This window comes from Camellia sinensis, chromosome 2 (assembly GCF_055761805.1).
Source record: "Camellia sinensis isolate YWXY chromosome 2, ASM5576180v1, whole genome shotgun sequence".
Taxonomy (NCBI): Eukaryota; Viridiplantae; Streptophyta; class Magnoliopsida; order Ericales; family Theaceae; genus Camellia; species Camellia sinensis.
This window is the reverse complement of record NC_138962.1, coordinates 213,692,750-213,714,749: the sequence shown is the minus strand read 5'-3', so window position 1 is coordinate 213,714,749 and position 22,000 is coordinate 213,692,750. Positions and strand designations below refer to the sequence as shown.

Below are 22,000 nucleotides of genomic sequence, written 5' to 3'. Positions count from 1 at the left end.
ATACTTTTCCAACATCTATAATATTTTTCAATATATCCTTATTATCAAATAAGATTTTACCTTTTTGAATAAACTTTTCACAAAATTTGCCCAAATAGAAATTCCCACATAGTATGATGCCCTCGGGTTTAAGGAGGTCTTTTTTTTAATATTCTAAAAATATATATATATATTTAGAGAATTGGCCTACTTTTTAAATTATTTAAAGAATTAACCTACTTTTTGAAATTGTATTTTTAAAATACGATTTTAAAATTTTAAAATCGTATTTTAAAAATACAATTTCAAAAACCAATTAATTTTCCAAATAATGTGAAAAGTAAATCAATTCACTAAATAGTATTTTTTTTTTTTAAATATTAAAAAAAAAACTCCAGGTTTAAGTCACACCCAAATTTCATGGTCCCACCCACTCCACGCCGTCAACGCACCCTCCTTAGCACGTGCCAATCGCACGTTCCTCGGCCCAAACTCATATCATCGAGGCACGCTCGCCCTATTCCCACACGCGTGAGAAACCCTAGCCTCGCATGCTCGCACACTCTCCCCCTCTCGCTCTCCCCTCCCCTTTCCCTCTCTCCTCCGCCGGACCTTCGCCGGAAAACCCCAACCCCTCTCTCTCTCGAACAACCCTCAATTCCACACACTCTCTCTCTCTCCTCCTCCCTGTAATTCTCTCGCTCCGGCCGATTCGCCGGAATATTCTATCGAGAACGATGATGTGTAGATCTGTGCTCTCTGAGCAGAGGTAGAATTTGAGAGCTAGGGTTGTGTATGCCCTGTGATTGAAGAAAGATCGTGGAGAGAAGGGAAATTTCAAGCTTTAACGGTTTCAGATTTGTAAAAGCCTCGAAGTTGCTATTTAAGTTGATACTGTAAGGTTATCAGAGGATTTTCTTTATCAAATTTTTTTTTGGGGGTTATAATTTATTTGAAGTTAAAATTGTTGCAGTAGAACTCAAAAGTTTGTCTACGAACTGCTCATAAATTCATATTTCATGTCTTTTTTGGGGGTACACTATTTCATGTTTAATTGGATACAATGAAAATTTGTAAAAAGCTCGAATTTGTTATGCTTTGTTTTAAGTTGGTACTGTAAGGTAATCAGAGAATTTTCTTCTTCATTTTGTTCTGTTTATGGTCTATTTTACTCGAAATTTTACTCAAAAAATTGTATTTCTTGTTTATTATTTATTTATTTTTGTTGGGTATTCTATTCTCATGTTTAATTGGATACAAAAATTTGTAAAAGACTCGAAATTGCTATGCTTTGTTGAAGTTCATACCGTAAGGTTAATTACAGAACTTTCTTTATCATTTTGTTCCTTCTTTTTCTTTTCTTTTTTTCTTTTTTTCTTTTTTCTTTTCTTTTTTGTTTTTGTTTTTGTTTTTGTTTTTGTTTTTTTTTTTTGGGGGGGGGGGGGGTGTTTAGCTTTGAGTGAGATATAATTCAGTTGAATTTAAAATTGTTGCATTAAAACTCAAAATTGTGTCTGTGAACTACCCAGAAATTCATGTTTCTTGTTTAATTTTTTGTTTTTGGTACACTCTTTCATGTTTAATTGGATAAAATAACAAAATTGGAACAATCTCAAGGTCATATAGTTAATTGGTGGGAAAGTAAATATTTTACTTTAGAATTATGTCAAAAACTGATAATGATATGATAGTTTCTCTGTTTAAGTTGATTGTAACTGGGATAAGCTTAATTCATAGTTAGGGAGTATTTTCTTTATTTCTGGAATCAGAAACGGATGGTACTACACTCTTGTTGATCATTGCGATACTTTTTTTTTTTTTTGGGTACAGAAATTCTCAATTGGGTTTCCACTTGCTTTGAAAGTTTTGATTGGCTAATTATGCATCAAATTAAGCATTAACAATGGCACTTGGAGCAGAAAGATCAATGCACCGTATCATTTTAGGGTTATAAGAGTTTGAGATTTTCTGCAAAGAGGAACCATGTCGACGGAGATGCATAGATTTGGAACAAGTGAAGAAGATGATGAAGATACGGGGATGGATGTGAAAGAAGAAGATGATGATGATGACGACGATGACGAAGAAAAGAATAATTCAACTCCGCTGATGGTAGGTGTTGATGGGGTACTTGCATCAAGTGGCAACAACAATCGCATTCAGCCGCACCAACAATTTCAAGAGCAGACATCTTCCCAAGCGGGGTCTCGAAGGTGTAGACCGATAGAAGAGAAGGAGAGAACAAAAATACGAGAACGGCAGCGGAGGGCAGTCACTGCAAAGATCTTGGCAGGACTTCGAAGGCACGGAAACTATAATCTTAGGGTTAGAGCTGATATTAATGATGTTATCGCAGCTCTAGCAAGGGAAGCTGGTTGGGTTGTTCTCCCTGATGGTACCACTTTTCCTTCTGTATCGCAGGTACTTATCTTTAAAGGGTGAAACTTCGTTTTTTTATCTTGTATTTGCATGTTATACAAATTATAGTCATATCTATTCACATCAGATCTGGAAAAGAAAATTAAATAAAAATCTTTAGTCAAGGTCCTGAGCCTTTAAAAGTATGCTTGCTCAGTGCCTAGGCTACAAAACAATTCTTTATACATGGATTAGCAAGTTATTAGTACATGTATATTGTGATGTTAATAGAAACATGTATCTTGTTCCTTAAATTGTGGATTACTTGCTTTGTGTTGCCGAACTCTTAGACACAGTAATACTTGTCAAATGCAGTACATTACAGGAAGGAAAAAGACAGTTGCACTTGGGTTGTGTCCCCTCGGCATGTTCTCTGATACAATCTTCTTTGTTGCTTCTCGACTCTTAAATATTTCTGCTTACAAGCAAATGGTTTAGTGAATTTTTTCCCCTCAAAAGTAAAGAGCATTGGTACTCTCTGATTTTATTGGGAGAGAAGAAGGATTACTAATATATTTGTATATCCAAGTAGTAGGGATTTATACATCTTGACTCATAATAGTTATCTAACAACTAACATTTGCTGATCAAACCAAAAAATAATAGTTTCAATTCTCTCTCTCTCTCTCTCTCTCTCTCTCTCTCTCTCTCTCTCTCAAGGAAAAGAAAAGGAAAAATCACACATGCAGACACTGCACAGTTTCCCGTGGATACCATAGTCCTTTTGGCCTTTATTTCTAAGAATTATACTATTTTCTCTATGACACAAAAGTCGTTCCGTCTTTTTGGATAGTCCATGATAATTGCCAAACTCCAAGATAAAGCTGTTTCATTGAATAAAATTTTAAGTATTTGATATGTGAACCTTTAGTTAGGCTAAAAAATGACATGGAAAGGATTAATCTTAAAAAGCCAAATGTAGATGCATTAATTTCATCTCCCCAAAGCATGATGTTGTTGAAGGATGGTTATTATGGGATGACGAGGTATATGTTTTGAGCCAAGAGTTCAATCTCTAAATCTTTGATATGCATAAATTGTTCCTACCAAGAAAAATGATAACTACAAAGTAGAGAACATTCATTTAAAGGAGTAAATTATAACTGTACGAGTGCATACCTTTCGTATCTCTTTTTCCTGTCCACCACCTTATTTGTTGCTCTTTCTCTATGCTTGAGTGATAATCACACATTTTGCTAGTGAATCTGAGAAGATCCGAATTGGGATTTTGTATCTTCAACTATTATAGGGCACCAGACCTGCTGGTGGCGCATCTACTACACCGATGACTTCAACATCTGCACATATGCCAATGCAACAACAGACCCCACCTGCTACCTTGGGAGGAATATGTTCGGGCTATAAGAGTTCAATGGAATACAATGCATGTCCCACAAAAGGTGTTTTTGTGCCCACTTCATCTCTTTATGATGCATCCTCAAGTGCTCGGTCCCATATGTCTGCTATGGTCGGAGATGGAGGAGGAGCAGAAATTCATCCTCTTATTGGAGGCTCCATGGACACTGTTGATAGCAAGAAGGTATGAGATGCTTGATGTCATTGTGAGGTTATATGGATTCTAATGTTTCTGTGCTGGTATCTTTACCAATTTGCAGTCTTTGTGACACGATTAGCTTTCTGTGTTTTAGAAGCTAGAATTTAGGATTGGGTATTCTTTGTTACTTTTCCCCTTTTTTTTTGGCACTTGGGGATCAATTCAAGAGAATCAACACCTTTTGCTGTTGATCTCATGAATTATTTTCACTATGATCCTAAACCAATTGTATCTTATAGATATTATCTTGTTAACCTAAGAAGCATAGAAACTTCAATAAATGACTCATCCATATCATACTGATACTTCCCGGGAACTCTGGGACAGTTTTCTGATATTCATGAAGGCTGAACTAAGGTTTAATTGTGACGAAAACATAACTAGACTTCCAATTACTTGGACTTTTTCCTCAAGCAGAAGAATTGGGATAAGGCAAATTTTTGTGTACTGTCTCCAAATCTGTGTGAAACAAATATAACCTTCAATTTAGTATTTGCATTTTTAACAATATAACTTAGATTTTTGATAGATCTAGAGCAATGATAATATCTCTTAATATGTTATGACAAACAAAACTTGATTTAATGCTTATAGAGACACGCTCAACACTACACAGAATATATCATATCTGTGTTTGTATCAATGTGCTTCAAATTAATTGACATGATGATAGGCCATGGTCAATACTAATTTCTCATAAAGAACCACACTTTTGTTCTCATATTATGTTTTAATCTTTAATATACATTTGAATGCTTTTTAAGTTGGCTTTCATGTCATATATGTGTCTGAACATTTCTGTTAGGTTATTGATGTACCCCAAAAGTTACAGGAGCGTGATTTTGCAGGCACGCCTTGCGTTCCAGTTTATGTGATGCTACCAGTGAGTTCTCTAACATTGTTGATACTCTATGTCATTTATTTGGATCTTCTTGACTATATAATTCCTCTTTTCTTTTGTTTTTTGAGACACAATTCATCATATAATCCCTTGAGGGGAAATTCCTGATCTCTATACAATCTCTTCAATTTGTGCTCCATGGAACGGTTTATGTTTGCACTTGCATTGTCTTTAATACTTCTTATTCTTTATTACATTATAAACTGAGATATAATATTCTAATGTATTTTTATTTTAATATATATATATATATAAAAATATTCTAATATGTTTTTGAGCTTATTCTAATGTTAAGCATGACAGTCATTTCAAGTAGATCTGTATCTGTAATGTAATGTGTTGTACTTGTGGGTGGCAGTTGGGTGTCATCAATATGAAGTGTGAGCTCAATGATCCAGATGGTTTAGCAAAGCAACTAAGAGTATTGAAATCAGTCAATGTTGATGGTGTTATGGTTGATTGCTGGTGGGGTATAGTAGAAGCACATGCTCCACAGGAATACAACTGGAATGGTTACAAGAGGCTGTTTCAGATTGTGCGTGAGCTTAAGCTCAAGTTACAGGTCAGTTTCATGTATAAAGATTTGTGGCCATGCTTGTGCTGGAATAATGGTTTCTGCTTTTGTTGTCCCCGTTGTCATTTCACTGTTTGTCAAAATATTTCTGTGCATCTGATGTAAGACCTTAATTACAAGATGAGCAGTCTCAATTATGTGAAAAAACAGAGGGATTGAATCTCAAATGTGAGATTTTGCTAATCCTACTGCTTAGGCCTCGTTTGGGAACAGGCTAATTTAGTAACTTTTTGGCTATTTGACTAAAAAAGTAGGTAAAAAAAACTTATATGTTTGTGATGACTTTTTGGCTAATTACGTAAAGAAAGAGAAAAGAGAATCTTTGACTTTTTGGTATGAGTTGTTGGCTTTTTGGCTAAAAAGATAACTTTTTGACTTTTTGGCTAAAAAGGTAAGTCCCCAAACGGGGCCTTAGAGTATCATGGAAAATGTGGCTATGGAAACATCTGTATGTAAATATATTGTAAATAAATACTTAGAAAATATGAGGAAGAAGAACTCCGAAAATATGAGGAAGAAGGAATATATTTCTGTTATATTCAAAACTTCTTATCTTACAAGACCAAATGACACTCCTTATATAGGAGATATTACAAACATCATTATAACCCATTATATGCCACTTACATATTATATATTACCACTATCTACCACTATCATATTATATACATGCCACTATCTACCACCAACACCACTATCATATTCTATACATGCCACTATCTACCATCAACACCACTATCATATTATATACATGCCACCATCTTATTATATACATTAACACAAATTTCTAGCACTCCCCCTCAAGCTAGTTTGAAGATATCTTCCATAACCAGCTTGCTAGTCAGCTTATCAAATTGCTTCTTGTGTAGTCCCTTCGTTAGCACATCAGCTAATTGTTCACCTGTTGGAAGGTAGGTCATACAGATTATGCCAGCATTGATTTTCTCCTTGATGAAATGTTTATCCACTTCTATATGTTTTGTGCGATCATGTAGAACTGGATTATGAGCTATAGATATAGCTGCTTTGTTGTCACAATAGACCTTCATAGGTGTCGGGTGAAAAAGCTTTAATTCTTCAAGAATTCTTTTAATCCACATTACTTCACAGATTCCATGGGCAACAGCTCTGAACTCTGCTTCTGCACTACTTCTAGCTACCACATTCTGTTTTTTACTCCGCCATGTAACTAGGTTCCCACCTACAAAGAAGCAGTATCCGGATGTTGATCTCCTGTCTGTAACACTTCCTGCCCAGTCTGCATCTGTGTATACTTCAACTTGAAGATGTCCATGTTTCTTGAACAGTAAGCCTCTCCCTGGAGTTCCTTTCAAATATCTTAAGATCTTATAAACGGCCTCAAAGTGCTCTGCCCCTGGTGAGTGCATGAACTGACTTACCATGCTGACTGCAAAGGCAATATCAGGCCGCGTATGAGACAAGTAAATCAATTTCCCTACAAGTCGCTGATATTGTTCCCTCTCTTTGACTTCTTCAGCCTTAGCAGCTTGTAACTTCAAGTTAGGCTCGATCGGAGTCTCCACCATCTTACAACCAAGCATACCTGTTTCTCCAAGGAGATCAAGAACATATTTTCTCTGATTAACAAATATACCTTCCTTGGATCTTGAAAATTCCATTCCGAGGAAATACTTGAGAGCTCCCAGATCCTTAATGTGAAATTCTTTTGCGAGTTTCTCTTTGAGAGCTGCTAACTCTGCTTCATCATTACCAGTTAAAATGATGTCATCAACATAAACAATCAAAATTGCAATTTTACTGTTTTTTGAATGTTTATAAAATATTGTGTGATCTGCTTGACTCTGCGAGAAGCCACAACTGATAACTGCCTTCCCAAAGCGTTCAAACCACGTTCTTGGTGATTGTTTGAGTCCGTATAATGACTTGTTCAATCTGCATACTCTGTCGCTTCCAAGTCTCTGCTCAAATCCCGGCGGTAGGCTCATGAACACCTCCTCTTCAAGATCACCATTGAGAAATGCATTTTTAATGTCAAGTTGATGTAGAGGCCAATCTGAATTTACTGCAAGAGATAACAGTACTCTGATGGAATTTATTTTAGCAACAGGAGCAAACGTCTCCTGATAGTCGATCCCATAAGTTTGAGTGAAGCCTTTAGCCACCAGTCTCGCCTTGTATCTCTCAACGCTTCCATCTGCATTACATTTTATCGTAAACACCCATTTACACCCAACTGTTTTCTTGTCTTTGGGTAGATCAACTATCTCCCAAGCACCACTTCTCCTTAAAGCATTCATCTCCTCCATGATTGCTAATTTCCAATTCGGATCATCCAATGCTTCCTGTATATTCCTTGGAACAAACAAGTGTGAAATCCTAGATGTGAAAGCTCTATGGTTTTTAGACAGTCTTTGATAGGAGAGGTAATTTGCAATAGGACGTTTAATGCAATTTCGGACACCTTTCCTAATTGCTATAGGAACATCAAGGTCGGAAATAGAAGGAATAGGATTACCTAAAATTTCGATGCCAGAACTCGAGTGGACATTCGGGTCATTAGGATGGACATTCGGGTCATTATTCCTCAGATGAAATCGCTTCCTAGTATAAACCTGAAGCTCAGGATTTAGATCATTTTGTAGTACTTCTCCCCCTGAACAAGAATCTTCTTGACTAGGCACCATAGTGAAGCTTGAATAATCAGCTTAGGGTATGATGAGATATCACCCCTTATTTATAAATGAAGATTAGGGTTTACAAACAAGACAATTACAAGATGATCCCTGAGGGCATAACAATGATTACAGACCCTAGTGCCTTTCGGCTAATAAAATACTAAGTGACTTTCGGTGATTATAATATGCCAACACTCCCCCTCAAGCTGGTGCGAAGATATCTCTCATGTCCAGCTTGCCTAATATGTCATGAAACGGTTTATTCCCAATTCCCTTGGTGAGAATGTCAGCAAGTTGTTCACCAGACTGAACAAAAGGAGTACAAATGGTACCACTAGTGAGTTTCTCCTTAATGAAGTGGCGATCAATCTCAACATGTTTTGTCCTGTCATGTTGAACTGGATTGTGAGCAATGTTGATGGCGGCCTTATTATCACAATATAACCGCATGGAGTCCGTCTGAGCAATACCTAGATCACTCAACAATAATTTGATCCATAAAAGTTCACACACACCTTGGGCCATAGCTCTAAACTCAGCTTCTGCACTTGACCTGGCAACCACATTTTGTTTCTTACTCTTCCAAGTAACTAGGTTGCCGCCGACAAATGTGCAATACCCTGAAGTTGATCTCCTATCAGTTACTGACCCAGCCCAGTCAGCATCTGTATAGGCTTCTACACGAAGATGATCATACTTTGAAAAATACAGACCCTTACCAGGAGCAGACTTCAAATACCTCAAGATTCTCATGACAGTCTCAAAGTGAATCTGAAGAGGAGCATGCATAAACTGACTAACTATACTGACAGCAACAGCAATATCAGGACGGGAGTGAGATAGGTAAATGAGCTTACCCACTAATCGTTGATAGCTCCCCCTATCCACAACTTCTCCTCCTTCATCATCTCCCAATTTTTGATTGGGTTCCAGTGGGGTGGCACATGCCTTGCAGCCAAGCATCCCAGTTTCCTTCAACAGGTCAAGCACATATTTTCTCTGTGAGATAAATATCCCATCCTTAGAGCGAGCAACTTCAATTCCCAGAAAATACTTCAAGCTTCCCAAGTCTTTGATTTCAAACTCTTTGGCTAAGTATTTCTTCAACAGAGGTATTTCCCCACTATCATTGCCTGTAAGAACTATGTCATCTACATAAACAATAAGTGTTGTAGTCTTACCGCATGAGGAATGTTTCACAAACAATGTGTGATCTACCTGACTTTGTTTGAAACCATATTTAAACATAGCCTAAGTGAATCTTTCAAACCAAGCCCTTGGAGACTGTTTGAGACCATATAATGACTTCCGAAGTTTGCATACTTTCCCTTCTGTTTGATGATCCTCAAAACCCGGAGGAATGTCCATATATACTTCTTCTTCGAGGTCACCATGGAGAAAAGCATTCTTGACATCAAACTGATAAAGCGGCCAATCTAGATTAGCTGCTAGAGAGAGAAGTACTCTGACTGAATTCATTTTAGCCACGGGTGCGAAGGTCTCCTGATAATCAATGCCATATGTCTGAGTAAACCCTTTTGCCACAAGTCTTGCCTTGTAACGCTCAATAGACCCATCTACTTTGTGTTTCACAGTATATACCCATTTACAGCCCACAGGTCGTTTGCCCGTAGGTAACTTAGTCAATTCCCAAGTGCTATTCTTCCTAAGTGCTTTCATTTCCTCATTCATGGCTAGTTTCCACTCAGAGATAGCAAGAGCATCCTGAAAATGGTTAGGAATGCTAACAGAGGAAATATTGGACACAAACGCTCTATATGAGGATGACAAATGAGAGTATGATACAAACTGTGAGATAGGATGTTGAGTACAAGATCTCACACCCTTCCTTTTGGCAATAGGAACATCAAGATCAATGGACTCACGAGATTCAAAGTTACCTAGACTCTCATCAGAAGCAGGAGATGGCAGTGGAGTAGCAGAAACGGTCCATTGTATCCAATTAACTTGTTTTCTGTCGATGTCCCGGACATAAACATGCCCATCCTTATTCTTGGTGACAGTGGGTTCTATAGTTCCGGTAGAGGAGGGGGGTGCAAGAACAACTGGTTCTACCATAGGAGGCACAAGACTCACTTCTACCATAGGAGACACAGGACTCACTTCACACCAAGGCTCCCCCGGAAATGAGGACGGTGACACCGGAGAGGACTGGGACTCAAAGAAATAGGACTGGGACTCAAAGAAAGTGACATCCATGGACACAAACCACTTACGAGAAGAAGGGTGGTAACATTTATACCCCTTTTGAGTAGGAGAATAACCAAGGAAAACACACTTAAGGGAGCGAGGGTCCAACTTACCACGAGAGGGAGAGTGATTATGGACAAAACAGACACAACCAAATATTTTGGGAGGAATAGAAAACAAGGACTAAGAACCGAGGAGGACGTGAAGCGGAGCCTGTTTGTCCAAGACCTGGGTAGGGAGACGATTAATAAGATGGGCAGCGGTGAGAACAGCGTCGCCCCAATAGGGTTGAGGCACGTTCATAAAAAAACACATGCACCGAGCCATGTCAAGAAGATGCCGATTCTTGCGTTCGGCCACCCCATTTTGTTGAGGGGTATTGGTGCAAGAGGTCTGATGGATAATACCATGAGTAGAGAAATATTGTCCTAACCCAGAATCTATGTATTCCCCGCCATTATCAGAACGAAATATTTTGATAGTGACCCCAAACTGAGTACAAATCATCTTATGAAAAGTGCGAACCACAGAGAAAACTTCACTCTTATCTTTCATGAGATACACCAAGTAGCACGAGAAAAATCATCAATAAATGTAACAAACCAGCGATGACCTTTCACAGACAGAACACGAGAGGGACCCCAAACATCAGAATGTATTAATGAAAAAGGAACTAAGCTTTTATTCAAACTGGGAGCAAAAGAAGCTCTATGTTGTTTTCCAAGTTGACAAGACTCACAAAGAAAGTCAGACACATGATGATTTGCGAAACTAGAAGGAAATAAATGCTTAAGTAAATGAAATGAGGGATGCCCAAGACGCCGATGCCACAACCATACATCAGCGGGGGTAGTAGAAGACGTGGTGGAAGAATAAGCAAGTTTGTCCGGTTGATCTAGGAAGTAGAGACCATTTTCTGCACTACCACTGTCAATCGTCCTCCCCGTGACAAGGTCCTGAAAAAGACAATGATCAGGAAAAAACGTCACACAACAATTCAAATCCTGGGTAAGACGACTTAAGGATAACAGATTAACAGAAAACTTGGGAACATGGAGAACAGAAGATAGATGCATGGTAGGAGTGACTTGGACTAAACCTTTTCCAGAAATGGAAGAAACAGTTCCATCGGCAATCCTAACTTTGTCCTGACCTGAAGAGGGCTTATAGGCAGAGAAAAGATCAGAGGAGCCAGACATATGATCTGAGGCACCAGAATCAATAATCCAAGGCAAAGATGTATGACACAGGAAAGCACAAGGAATAGATGCTAAGTTACCTGAGCGGGCAAAGGACGAGGAAGCGGTACTGAGAGCAGTAGAAGATCGGCGGTCCAACAATTGGCGCAAAGCATCCTCCAGCTCAGTATCAGAAGCTTGGGTAACAGAAGTAGAATTAGAATCATGGGTATCAACGGCACTAGACTGATGAGCCCGGGAATAGGAACCACGTCCTCGAGAGTGGCCTGACCGACCTCCTCGAGAACCTGACCGATCACCTCGACCCCCAGATGGAGTCCCATGAAGCTTCCAACATGTCTCACTAGTATGCCGCGGCTTCTTGCAATAATCACAGAATACAGACTCCTTAGCAGCAGACGGAGGAGGCAGACTGAGGCCATCTCGAGGAGTAGACAGTAATGCGGAACGGTCAGTAGAGACAGGGGACATCATAGCTGACCGACGACTCTCCTCATTTTGTACATAAGCAAATGCCTCCTGTAGTGAAGGAAGGGTGTCCATACTCAGAACTCGACCCCTAACTGGATCATACTCCATATTTAGGCCGGCCAAAAATTTAAAGACCCGTTCCCGAGCAATGAACTTCTTGTACCCGACAGAATCAGTAGGGCAAACGGGCTTATAGTCTTCCAGGTGGTCAAGGCGTTTCCAGCCGTTGGTGAGGAAAGTGAAGTACTGAAGAACAGTCTGCTCCCCCTGAAGTGTGCTCTCAATAGAGCGACGCAACTCAAATGCCTGTGAAAAATTTCCTTTGCGGGAATAGGTAACAGCCACAGCCTCCCAAATGTCCTGGGCAGTCTCCATAGACAAGTAGCCCTCACCAAGTTCTGGAACCATCGAATGGATAAGCCAACTCATAATCAAAGAGTTGGTAATCTCCCATTGGTCATAACCTGAGTCAGTGGTACTAGGTACCTGTATCCTGCCATCAACATACCCCATCTTTCCTCTGCTTTTCAAAAACAAAGTCAAACTTTGAGACCATGCTAGGTAGTTCTGACCATTAAATAGAGAGGTGGTGATTTTCAGACTAGGGTTGGGATTCTCAGTCATGGTAGTAGGTAGAATGAGACTCTCACTCTTTGGTGTTTGAGACAAAGAGGACACACTAGTGGAATCTGTCATGGATACAATACTACCAAACCCACAACAAACTAGTAGAAATCACAAACCCGGAAGGTGGTAGTGAGATAACAGGCACAATGACCACTATAAAGACATAACAAAAAATTAAGAAATGATTTTTTTTTTTTTTTTTGAATATATATATATATATTTTTTTTTTATTTCATTTTTATTTATTTATTTATTTATTTTTATTTTATTTTATTTTTTTATTCTAAGTTGATTTATTTATACATGTCTTTATATATAACTATATATATATCCGGCTCTATTTATATATATATATCAGGATATATAGGTATATATATATATTTATATACCACAGTGAGATCAGAGGCTGAGGACGACGAAGAAGACGAGCGACGAAATGGCTGGAGGTCGCCGAGCTGCGGTGCTGTCGGCCGAGTGACGATCGACAGAGGAGGTCGACGAGGAAGAAGGCTGAGGAAGACGAGCTGAGGGGATGAGGAGATCGACTAAGGAAGACGGCTGAGGCGATCGACTGAGGAAGATCGACTGAGGAAGACGGCTGAGGAAGATCCACCCAGGTAAGCTTCGAACCCTAGAGTGTTGTTGGTGAAAAGGTCTACCAACGAGGGTGAGCCGAAACCCTATAGGTTCAGCTCTGATACCATGAAGCTTGAATAACCAGCTTAGGGTATGATGAGATATCACCCCTTATTTATAAATGAAGATTAGGGTTTACAAACAAGACAATTACAAGATGATCCCTGAGGGCATAACAATGATTACAGACCCTAGTGCCTTTCGGCTAATAAAATACTAAGTGACTTTCGGTGATTATAATATGCCAACACATAGAACTTGGTTCTCCTAAGTGATCATTATCAGACCGATGTGGTTTTTGTGTAGGATAAATGACATTGGGGAGCGGGATAGAAATATCCCAAAAACGGTCTTCTACTCCACTTGTCTCCCCCTGAAGAGAAGTGTTGGGGAAATAGGATTTTGTTTCCACAAATGACACATCCATACTCACATGAAATTTCTTGGTTTGAGGATCGAAACACTTATACCCCTTTTTGTTTGAGGAATAACCCAAAAAAACACATTTTATAGCACGGGGGTCAAGTTTTGAACGAAATTGACTGGGAACATGAACATAGGCAGTACATCCAAAAACTTTGGCGGGTAAATCAGAAAACAACCTCGTGTCAGGAAAAAAAGTTTTGAGACAATCAAAATGTGTTTTGTATGTTAACACCTTTGTAGGCATCCTGTTTATCAAATAAGAGGCTGTTAAAATTGCTTCACCCCCATAAATATTTAGGAGCATGCATGTAAAACATTATAGCACGTGCTACTTCAAGTAGATGTTTATTTTTTCGTTCTGCAATGCCATTTTGTTGAGGGGTATCCCGACATGTAGATTGATGAAGAATTCCCTTTTTTTCCAAAAACTCACCCAACTGCTCATTGAAATATTCTGTTCCATTATCAGAATGTAAAATACCAATTTTGGTTTGAAATTGGTTTGAAATCATATTGTAAAAATTTGTGAATAAATTTTTCACGTCAGATTTTTTATTCATCAAATAAATTCAACATAAGCGGGTATGGTCATCAATAAATGTAACAAACCATCTTTTACCAGAAAGAGTAGTGATTTTAGAAGGGCCCCAAACATCACTATGAATCAAATAAAAAGGTTTGGAAGCCTGGTAAGGTTTTGGCAAATAAGTAGAGCGATGAAATTTTGCAAAAATGCAACTTTCACAATGAAAAGAAGAACAATCAATCCCTTTAAATAATTCTGGAAATAAATGTTTCAGATAAAGAAAACTAGGATGTCCTAGCCTATAGTGCCATAGCATTATTTTTTCTCGAAGAGAGATTGAACTAGTACTATTAAAGCTCTGAGCTTTTTTATTACTAACAGGTACTTCATCAAAGTAGTAAAAACCTTCAAGCATCCTAGCACGCCCAATCATCATCCTCGAGTTCTGGTCCTGAAATTCACAATGGGATTCAAAAAATGTAACACGACAATTAGAATCCTTAGATAGTTTACTGATAGACAAAAGGTTACAGGCTAAGTTGGGGACGTGAAGAACAGCATTGAGATTAATTTTCTCAGTTAGTTTAATAAATCCTTTTCCTGCAATAGGTGAAAAACTACCATCGGCTATTCTGATTTTGTCATGACCAGAACAAGGGAAATAGGTACTAAATAAATGGGAAAAACTAGTCATGTGATCGGAGGCACCGAAATCTATGATCCACGGAGAGAAGTTTAGGCAAGAGAAGGCTTTAGGATTTCTACCTGTTTGTGCCAACAAAACACTAGGAGTACCGGATGAGGAGTTGGATTTTATCAGCTTTAAGAGTTGATCAATCTGCTCTTTGTTGAAGGGACTTGAATCGGCTTCATTAGCGGTAGGAAAGCCACGATTCTTCTCTCCTTGTTTGCTGCTTTTCCAGTTGACAGGTTTGCCATGGATCTTCTAACACGTTTCGCGTGTATAGCAAGGCTTGTTGCAAAAATCATACCAGACCCGTGGCTTATCATCAAACCTGCGCTGGTAATTTGCAGCCTTGTTGGCCGCAGCATCGCTAATTAAAGCAGAAATTTCAATTGATTCACCAGTACCTTTTTTCTTAAGCATGACGCTCCTTCGGCTCTCTTCCCTTCTGACTTCGGCAAATACTTCGCCAATGGATGGGAGAGGAGGTCTGCCAATAATTCTTCCTCGCACTTCATCGAACTCAATGTTGAGGCCGGCAAGAAACTTATAAATACGGCTGTCTTCCACAGTTTTCTTGTGGTGGTTGCAGTCGTCAACCGATTTCCATTCGTATGTGTTGAAGATGTCAAGATCCTGCCACAACCTTTTCAACGAATTGAAATATTTGGTGACGGAATCATCTCCTTAACGAATCTCTCCCAACTTCAAAGTTAATTCGAAAACTTGAGATTGATTTCCTAGGTCATAATACATCTGACTAACATTATCCCACAATTCTTGTGCAGTAGTATATCACATGTAATTAGAGCTTATATCCTCCTCCATGGAATTGACCAACCATGTCATAACCATGGAGTTTTCAGCGTCCCAACTGTCGAACAGCGGATCATTAACAGCAGGAGCCTTCTTGTCACCAGTGATGCAACCGATCTTTCCTTGCCCACGGATATACATCCGGACAGATTGTGACCAGCAGAGAAAATTATCACCATTTAGGCGGATGGTGGTGATTTGGACAGAGTGAGAGTTGGACGTTTTCACCGGAATGGCAGCGGCAGGGGTTGAAGTGGTTTCGGACGTGACTTCCGACATGGCTATGACGGTTTTAGGGCTACTGTGTTTTTTGTTGCTCTGATACCAACTTAGAAAATATGAGGAAGAAGAACTCCGAAAATATGAGGAAGAAGGAATATATTTCTGTTATATTCAAAACTTCTTATCTTACAAGACCAAATGACACTCCTTATATAGGAGATATTACAAACATCATTATAACCCATTATATGCCACTTACATATTATATATTACCACTATCTACCACTATCATATTATATACATGCCACTATCTACCACCAACGCCACTATCTACCACCAACACCACTATCATATTCTATACATGCCACTATCTACCACCAACACCACTATCATATTATATACATGCCACCATCTTATTATATACATTAACACAAATTTCTAGCATAAATAATGTGCAATGATTGCTATATACCTAATTTAATCATTGTTAGGTTAACATGGTGTTATCTGGTTGATTTTATCTTAGAAAGTATGGCTTGCATTATTATTAAAATTGTTATATTTTTCTGGGGGAAAACAACGATAGTTTGGCATCATATATGCATTGGGGCAACTGATTTTTCATTGTATTATAATTACCTTTACAAAAACAACCTAAAGTCTATGCTGAAACTGATCTACTTTTTAACTGAGATTGGCTCAGGTTGTAATGTCCTTTCATGAATGTGGAGGCAACGTTGGTGATGATGTTTGTATACCACTGCCACATTGGGTGGCAGAAATCGGTCGAAGCAATCCTGACATATTTTTCACAGATAGAGAGGGAAGGCGCAACCCTGAATGTCTGTCATGGGGAATTGACAAGGAACGTGTTTTAAGAGGCCGGACTGCTGTAGAGGTATTGCATTCATCCTTTAATATATGTATTTGCGTGTGGCCATTATCCAAATTATTAGTCATCATAATCTTTGTGGCCATGCAATTGTTTATGGTTTTTGGATTTTTATTTTTTGTTCTTCTTAAAAACTACAGCTATTGCTGAAATACAGATGTTTCTAAAGATATCTGTTTCTTAGATTTTATTTTGACTCATCATAAAACTTTTCTTCAGACTGAGTGCATTTTTTTAAAAAGCGTAGGACCCTTGTGTTGGGGCCCTCCTCATGTTTTCTATTTATTGTTGTTTAAAGTTTTTCTTTTGGGTTTGACAACTGCTAAATGCACTCTCACACAAACAAACAAACGAAAAAGCCATGACTGATGCATGATGTTAGTGCTTTTCTTTAAGGGCAATTTGACCAACTTGTTTTTGCACACCAGATAGCTTCTTTTTTTGAATTGTTTAGCCCCTTCATTTTTTCTTTTTGAATTTGCCCCACCCTCCCTGGTATTCCCTCTTTATGTCGTGTAAATAATGATTTCGATTTGGATATTTTACCAGTTGTGTTGTCAAAAACTGATGTAGGTTTACTTCGACTACATGAGAAGCTTCCGGGTTGAATTTGACGAGTTCTTTGAGGATGGTATAATCTCTATGATTGAAGTTGGACTAGGTCCATGCGGGGAGCTACGATACCCATCAAATCCCGTAAAGCATGGTTGGAGATATCCAGGTGTTGGTGAATTCCAGGTGGCTGACCAAATATTTTTAATTTTAAATACATAATGATGCAATCTTCACTGTGTTTGCTCTTCCAGTTTCTGTTTTCTCTTTTTTTAGTAACACCAGAAATTAATTTAATTTTTTAGAATTTATGATAATTTGAAAGAAAAAAATTATGATAATTCGCTTGAGAAGTTGATGATGTGACATTCCCTTTCCTGACTGGTTTTTCTCTCTACCTAAATCAACTTTTTTTTTTTTTTTAATATGTTGTACTGGAGTTCTCGTTACTCGTGAGAAGTTCATATTGAGATATGTATGACCAATATCTGTCTCAGTGGAAAAAATTACTGGATCAGAGGAAGTAATACATTTTTTTTTTTTTTTTTGATATTGAAGTTCTGAATTACTTATTTTATTGTGAACTGCCATGGTTCGTTTACAGTGTTTGGTCATCATCCAGCATCTTGTGAAAACTTCACCAATAAATATGTCATGTCCATCTGAAACTTTGCCACTCTTCTGAGCATCTATCAAACATGTTTCTTTTGCAGTGTTATGATCAGAATTTGTTGAAAAGCCTGAGGAAGGCAGCTGAAGCAAGGGGACACTCTTTTTGGACACGAGGACCAGATAATGCAGGTTCCTACAATTCCCGGCCACATGAAACCGGATTTTTTTGTGATGGAGGTGATTATGATGGCTATTATGGCAGGTTCTTCCTCAGTTGGTACTCTCAAGTTCTAGTTGACCATGGTGACCAGGTACTTTCTTTGGCCAAGTTAGCTTTTGAAGGCACTTGCATTGCTGCAAAGGTGAGTTAGCTTTAAGACTAATTTTAAGTTTGTGAAAATGAATTTTATTATCATTATTGAGATAGCAACTGATTAGGATCTATTTTTTCAGTTCTACTTTCTCTTCATAGTACTTAAGTTCTATGTTTATTTATGATCCACTGGGATGATTTAGTTTGCAAAATTTATGTACCACAGTTTGATTTCATTAATCCTTTCTGAATTAGTAAAGTGCTAAGCATGTTGGTATGTTCATACAAAGTAGGTTCCACATCAAATTCTCATTGTAGAGTCGAAAGACCCACTATTTCGTAAGTGTGATGTTTGCATGATTTGTTTCTGCCAATTGAGCTGATTTAATTGTGCAATTTAAAATGTGAATGAAAAGGAAAGAAAATCTCAGACAAGCATTGAAGTGTATATTGAAAAAAGGGATTCAATGTCTATCTTTAATTGTACATCTATTAGCATATTTAGTGCTTCTTTTGACATGCCCCAAACCCCAATTTGTGGGGACCAATACTAATTGATGATAGGTCTAAACAATGGGAACACAACTGTTTGTTATGTTGATTTTGGTTATTTTCTATAGATTATTTTACAGGAATATGATTCCATTTTTATTCTTATTTAGGTAAAAATTTAAGTGGCAATGCAAACATTGGAAGTTTTTGGCTACATATCTACTTTAAGTTCACTTCATAATGCCGATTATTATGAAAATTGAAGTTCCATTTTTTTGCCTATTTTTATTTCTGAGTAGCTATCAGGTATTCATTGGTGGTACAAGTCAGCCAGCCATGCTGCTGAATTAACTGCTGGATATTACAACCCGTGCAATCGTGATGGTTATGCAGCAGTTATGGCAATGTTAAAGAAGCATGGGGCTGCTGTAAACTTCATGTATGCTGAATGGAGCGTGTTAGATCAGCATGGGGACTTGTCAGAGGCACTAGCAGATCCCGAAGGGTTAGCCTGGCAAGTAAGCATTAAGCAGTAACAAATGCTCCTGATTAGCATATATGCTTGCTACACTTTCTTTTTTTTTTGGGTCTGCTGTATCAAAAACAGTGTGTTAGTTTATATGCTACATATATGAGGAGGATTTTTGTGCAAAATATGCTTTGTCTTTGGTTAAAGTGAAGCTTTTGTTTTTGACATTTATTTTTCATTTTCAGGTGCTAAATGCTGCATGGGATGTTTGCATACCAGTTGCTAGTGAAAATGCTCTTCCATGCCATGACAGAGAAGGCTATAACAACATTTTGGAAAGAGCCAAGCCCTTGAATGATCCAGATGGGAGGCATTTTTGTGCTTTTACCTACCTTAGACTTGGCCCACTTCTCATGGAAACACAGAACTTCGTGGAATTTGAACGATTTGTCAAGAGAATTCACGGTAAAACACTAGAAACCTTTTGCACTTATCATTCTTCAATGATCAGTTTTTTTTTGCAAGGGAACTAATTCCCACAGATCAGGAGTAGATATAAGAATGAACCAGTTTTAGGATTTGAATTCTACTTAGTTTAATTCAATCTAAATTTTGTGAACTGGTTAAGTTGATCATTGTGTGGTAGCAGCGATTGCTTTAGTAGTGCTGTTCTAAGTAACCAATTCGTCAAGCGTGAGTGAGAGGACAAGCAAAAGTGCCATCAGAGCATGTATAGATGTATTTTAATATATATATTTTTCTATGCATTGATTTGTTGTTTGAAAAAATAATTAACTATATCCTGTTAGGTAGGAAAATACAGTGATTAGTGAATAAACTATAAATACACGCACATATTGTTGCAAGTGAAGTAGTGGCCTAGCGGTTGACAATACACTCCTCAAATAGAAGTTCAATTGCCACACATTGGCCTTTATACCCTTGTAGTTTGGGGTGAGTTTTAGTGGTTCTTGTAAGTTCAATTGCAACACATTGGACTCTGTACTTTTTAATTTGTTTAAACTGGGCCTACTCATCAATTCTTGTTAGAGATTTGGACTCTGCATGGAACTGGTGTGATGCTCACATGAATCCCACATGAACTCATGGAGCCTAAATCTCTAGTGGGAATTGACAACTAGATTTAATTGAAACAAATTAGAAGTATAGGGTCCAATTTGCCGCAACTAAAACTGCAGTTACCAAAATGAAACTCACCCCAACTACTAGCGTGGAAAATGTAGTTTATCCCAAAAAAAGGAAAATCCTACATGGATGCAAGACTCCTGCAATGACAACATAAAACAAAGTACATGTTTTTGTTGAACATACTAAACAGAAGAAAACTTTATTCATGTAGCTTTCGTATTCTCAACTTTTCTACTAAATCAGTTCAGTGCATTTGTAAACATCTGACAAAATCGTCTTTCATGTCCATTAGTTCCCCCTTCCAAATGTATATTTTTAAGTTATACTAAATCTAAACATATTTATTTTTTATTTGTTTCGGTTTCAATGGTTGTAAGTTCATTGTTTGGTTCTTTGAATTGTATGCTTTGTTATATGTACAGAGGAAATAGAGTAGTGATTGATATACATTGTCTCATTATCATTGCAGGGGAAGCAGTTCTTGATCTCCATTCATAGTTCAAATGAAGAACGGTTTTCTTGACCTCTGTATCATGATTTCTCCATTCATTGTCATTGCAGTGGAAGCAGTTCTTATTTTGATCCACCTCTGTAAATGAAACAGCCAATGAAAAGCATGGCTACCCTTCTTGGACCCAAGTTTCTTGCAGTTTCCGCTAACTTAGACTGACATGTTATCTGGTCAAATATCTGAATTGCAAGCACAATCCATCGATTGGAGTTCATAAGCAAGACGACAAAGTGTGCTTTTTGGTTGGTATCTCATTGACCTGGATGACATTTCATGCATTGTTATTTGCTAAGTAGCTAAGGGTGATAGAGTTGGAAAGAGAATGAAGCTGGATCTCGAACTTCATTTTATTTATCGGTACCCATTTATGCTGATGTTTGATTCTCAGATAAGAGGGAAGGATAGGACTATTTCATCATGGGATAAAATTATCCCACTTTTGGTTCTATTTTTGTGACCGGGGTAAGGCTTTTGTTGTGAAATGACTAGCATGGCCTCCCACTTTAACCTATCTGTGAATCAAACATGGCCATTGTAGCAGGAGGTAGAAGGTTCTTGTTCAAGTCAGTCACTTTAGGTAATTTAAGTTGGGTGTTTGATAAGAAGTTACTGTGGCCCGGTGTAGCAGATCAAGATTAATTTTTGCGTTTAAATTTTTTTTGAACTTGGATGAATGATTGTAACTCACATTATTGTAGGGAATTTATTTTGATTTCAAGAAAGCAAACTCTCTATACATGTGATTCATTGTTACCCAAATCAGATTGTAATTTGTTCAAATCTCAAGCTGTTTTATTTTGATCAGTTTGGTGACATGGTCTCAATAATCAAGGATGGAAAAATAGTGATACACATGGCAAGAGATCAGGATTCTGCATTCTTCGAAACTTTGATTTTCTATTATAAGATTTTCATTATAATGCTTCTTTCTTTTTCTTTTTTTTTTCTTTTTTTTTTTTCCTTTTTTTTGTGTGTGTGTGTTGTTTGTTTGAGTGAAAAATATTTTAAAAAAATAATTTTTATTTTTTAATATTTGGTACAACGAAAAATTAGTTTATTTAACTAAAAAATATTTTATTTTTAAATGACGAACGATAATTTTCATAC

At 37.7% G+C, this 22,000-nt stretch overlaps 1 protein-coding gene across 2 annotated transcripts; it reads left to right on the top strand.

The window, feature by feature from the left end:
- Positions 1-487: 487 nt before the first annotated feature.
- LOC114321942 (beta-amylase 7) lies at positions 488-21,652 on the top strand. Of its 2 annotated transcripts, none has more exons than XM_028269177.2 (11): positions 488-875; positions 1,810-2,400; positions 3,647-3,937; positions 4,758-4,835; positions 5,212-5,415; positions 16,607-16,801; positions 17,369-17,533; positions 18,061-18,321; positions 19,064-19,282; positions 19,479-19,698; positions 20,852-21,652. In XM_028269177.2, exons 2-11 carry the CDS (start codon positions 1,963-1,965, stop codon positions 20,878-20,880), a joined length of 2,100 nt encoding a protein of 699 aa, XP_028124978.2. In that variant the 5' UTR covers positions 488-875; positions 1,810-1,962; the 3' UTR covers positions 20,881-21,652. The 2 variants fall into 2 exon arrangements, with proteins under 2 accessions (XP_028124978.2, XP_028124979.2); XM_028269178.2 differs by having other exon boundaries at positions 498-880.
- Positions 21,653-22,000: the final 348 nt, after the last annotated feature.

Bases quoted from the DNA above. Each gene is read 5' to 3' on its own strand.
- LOC114321942 (XM_028269177.2), top strand. From the start codon at position 1,963: ATGTCGACGGAGATGCATAGATTTGGAACAAGTGAAGAAGATGATGAA. The intron at 17,534-18,060 runs GTGGCTGACCAA...TTTCTTTTGCAG, and splicing joins CAGGTGTTGGTGAATTCCAG to TGTTATGATCAGAATTTGTT. The intron at 19,699-20,851 runs GTAAAACACTAG...TTATCATTGCAG, and splicing joins ATTTGTCAAGAGAATTCACG to GGGAAGCAGTTCTTGATCTC.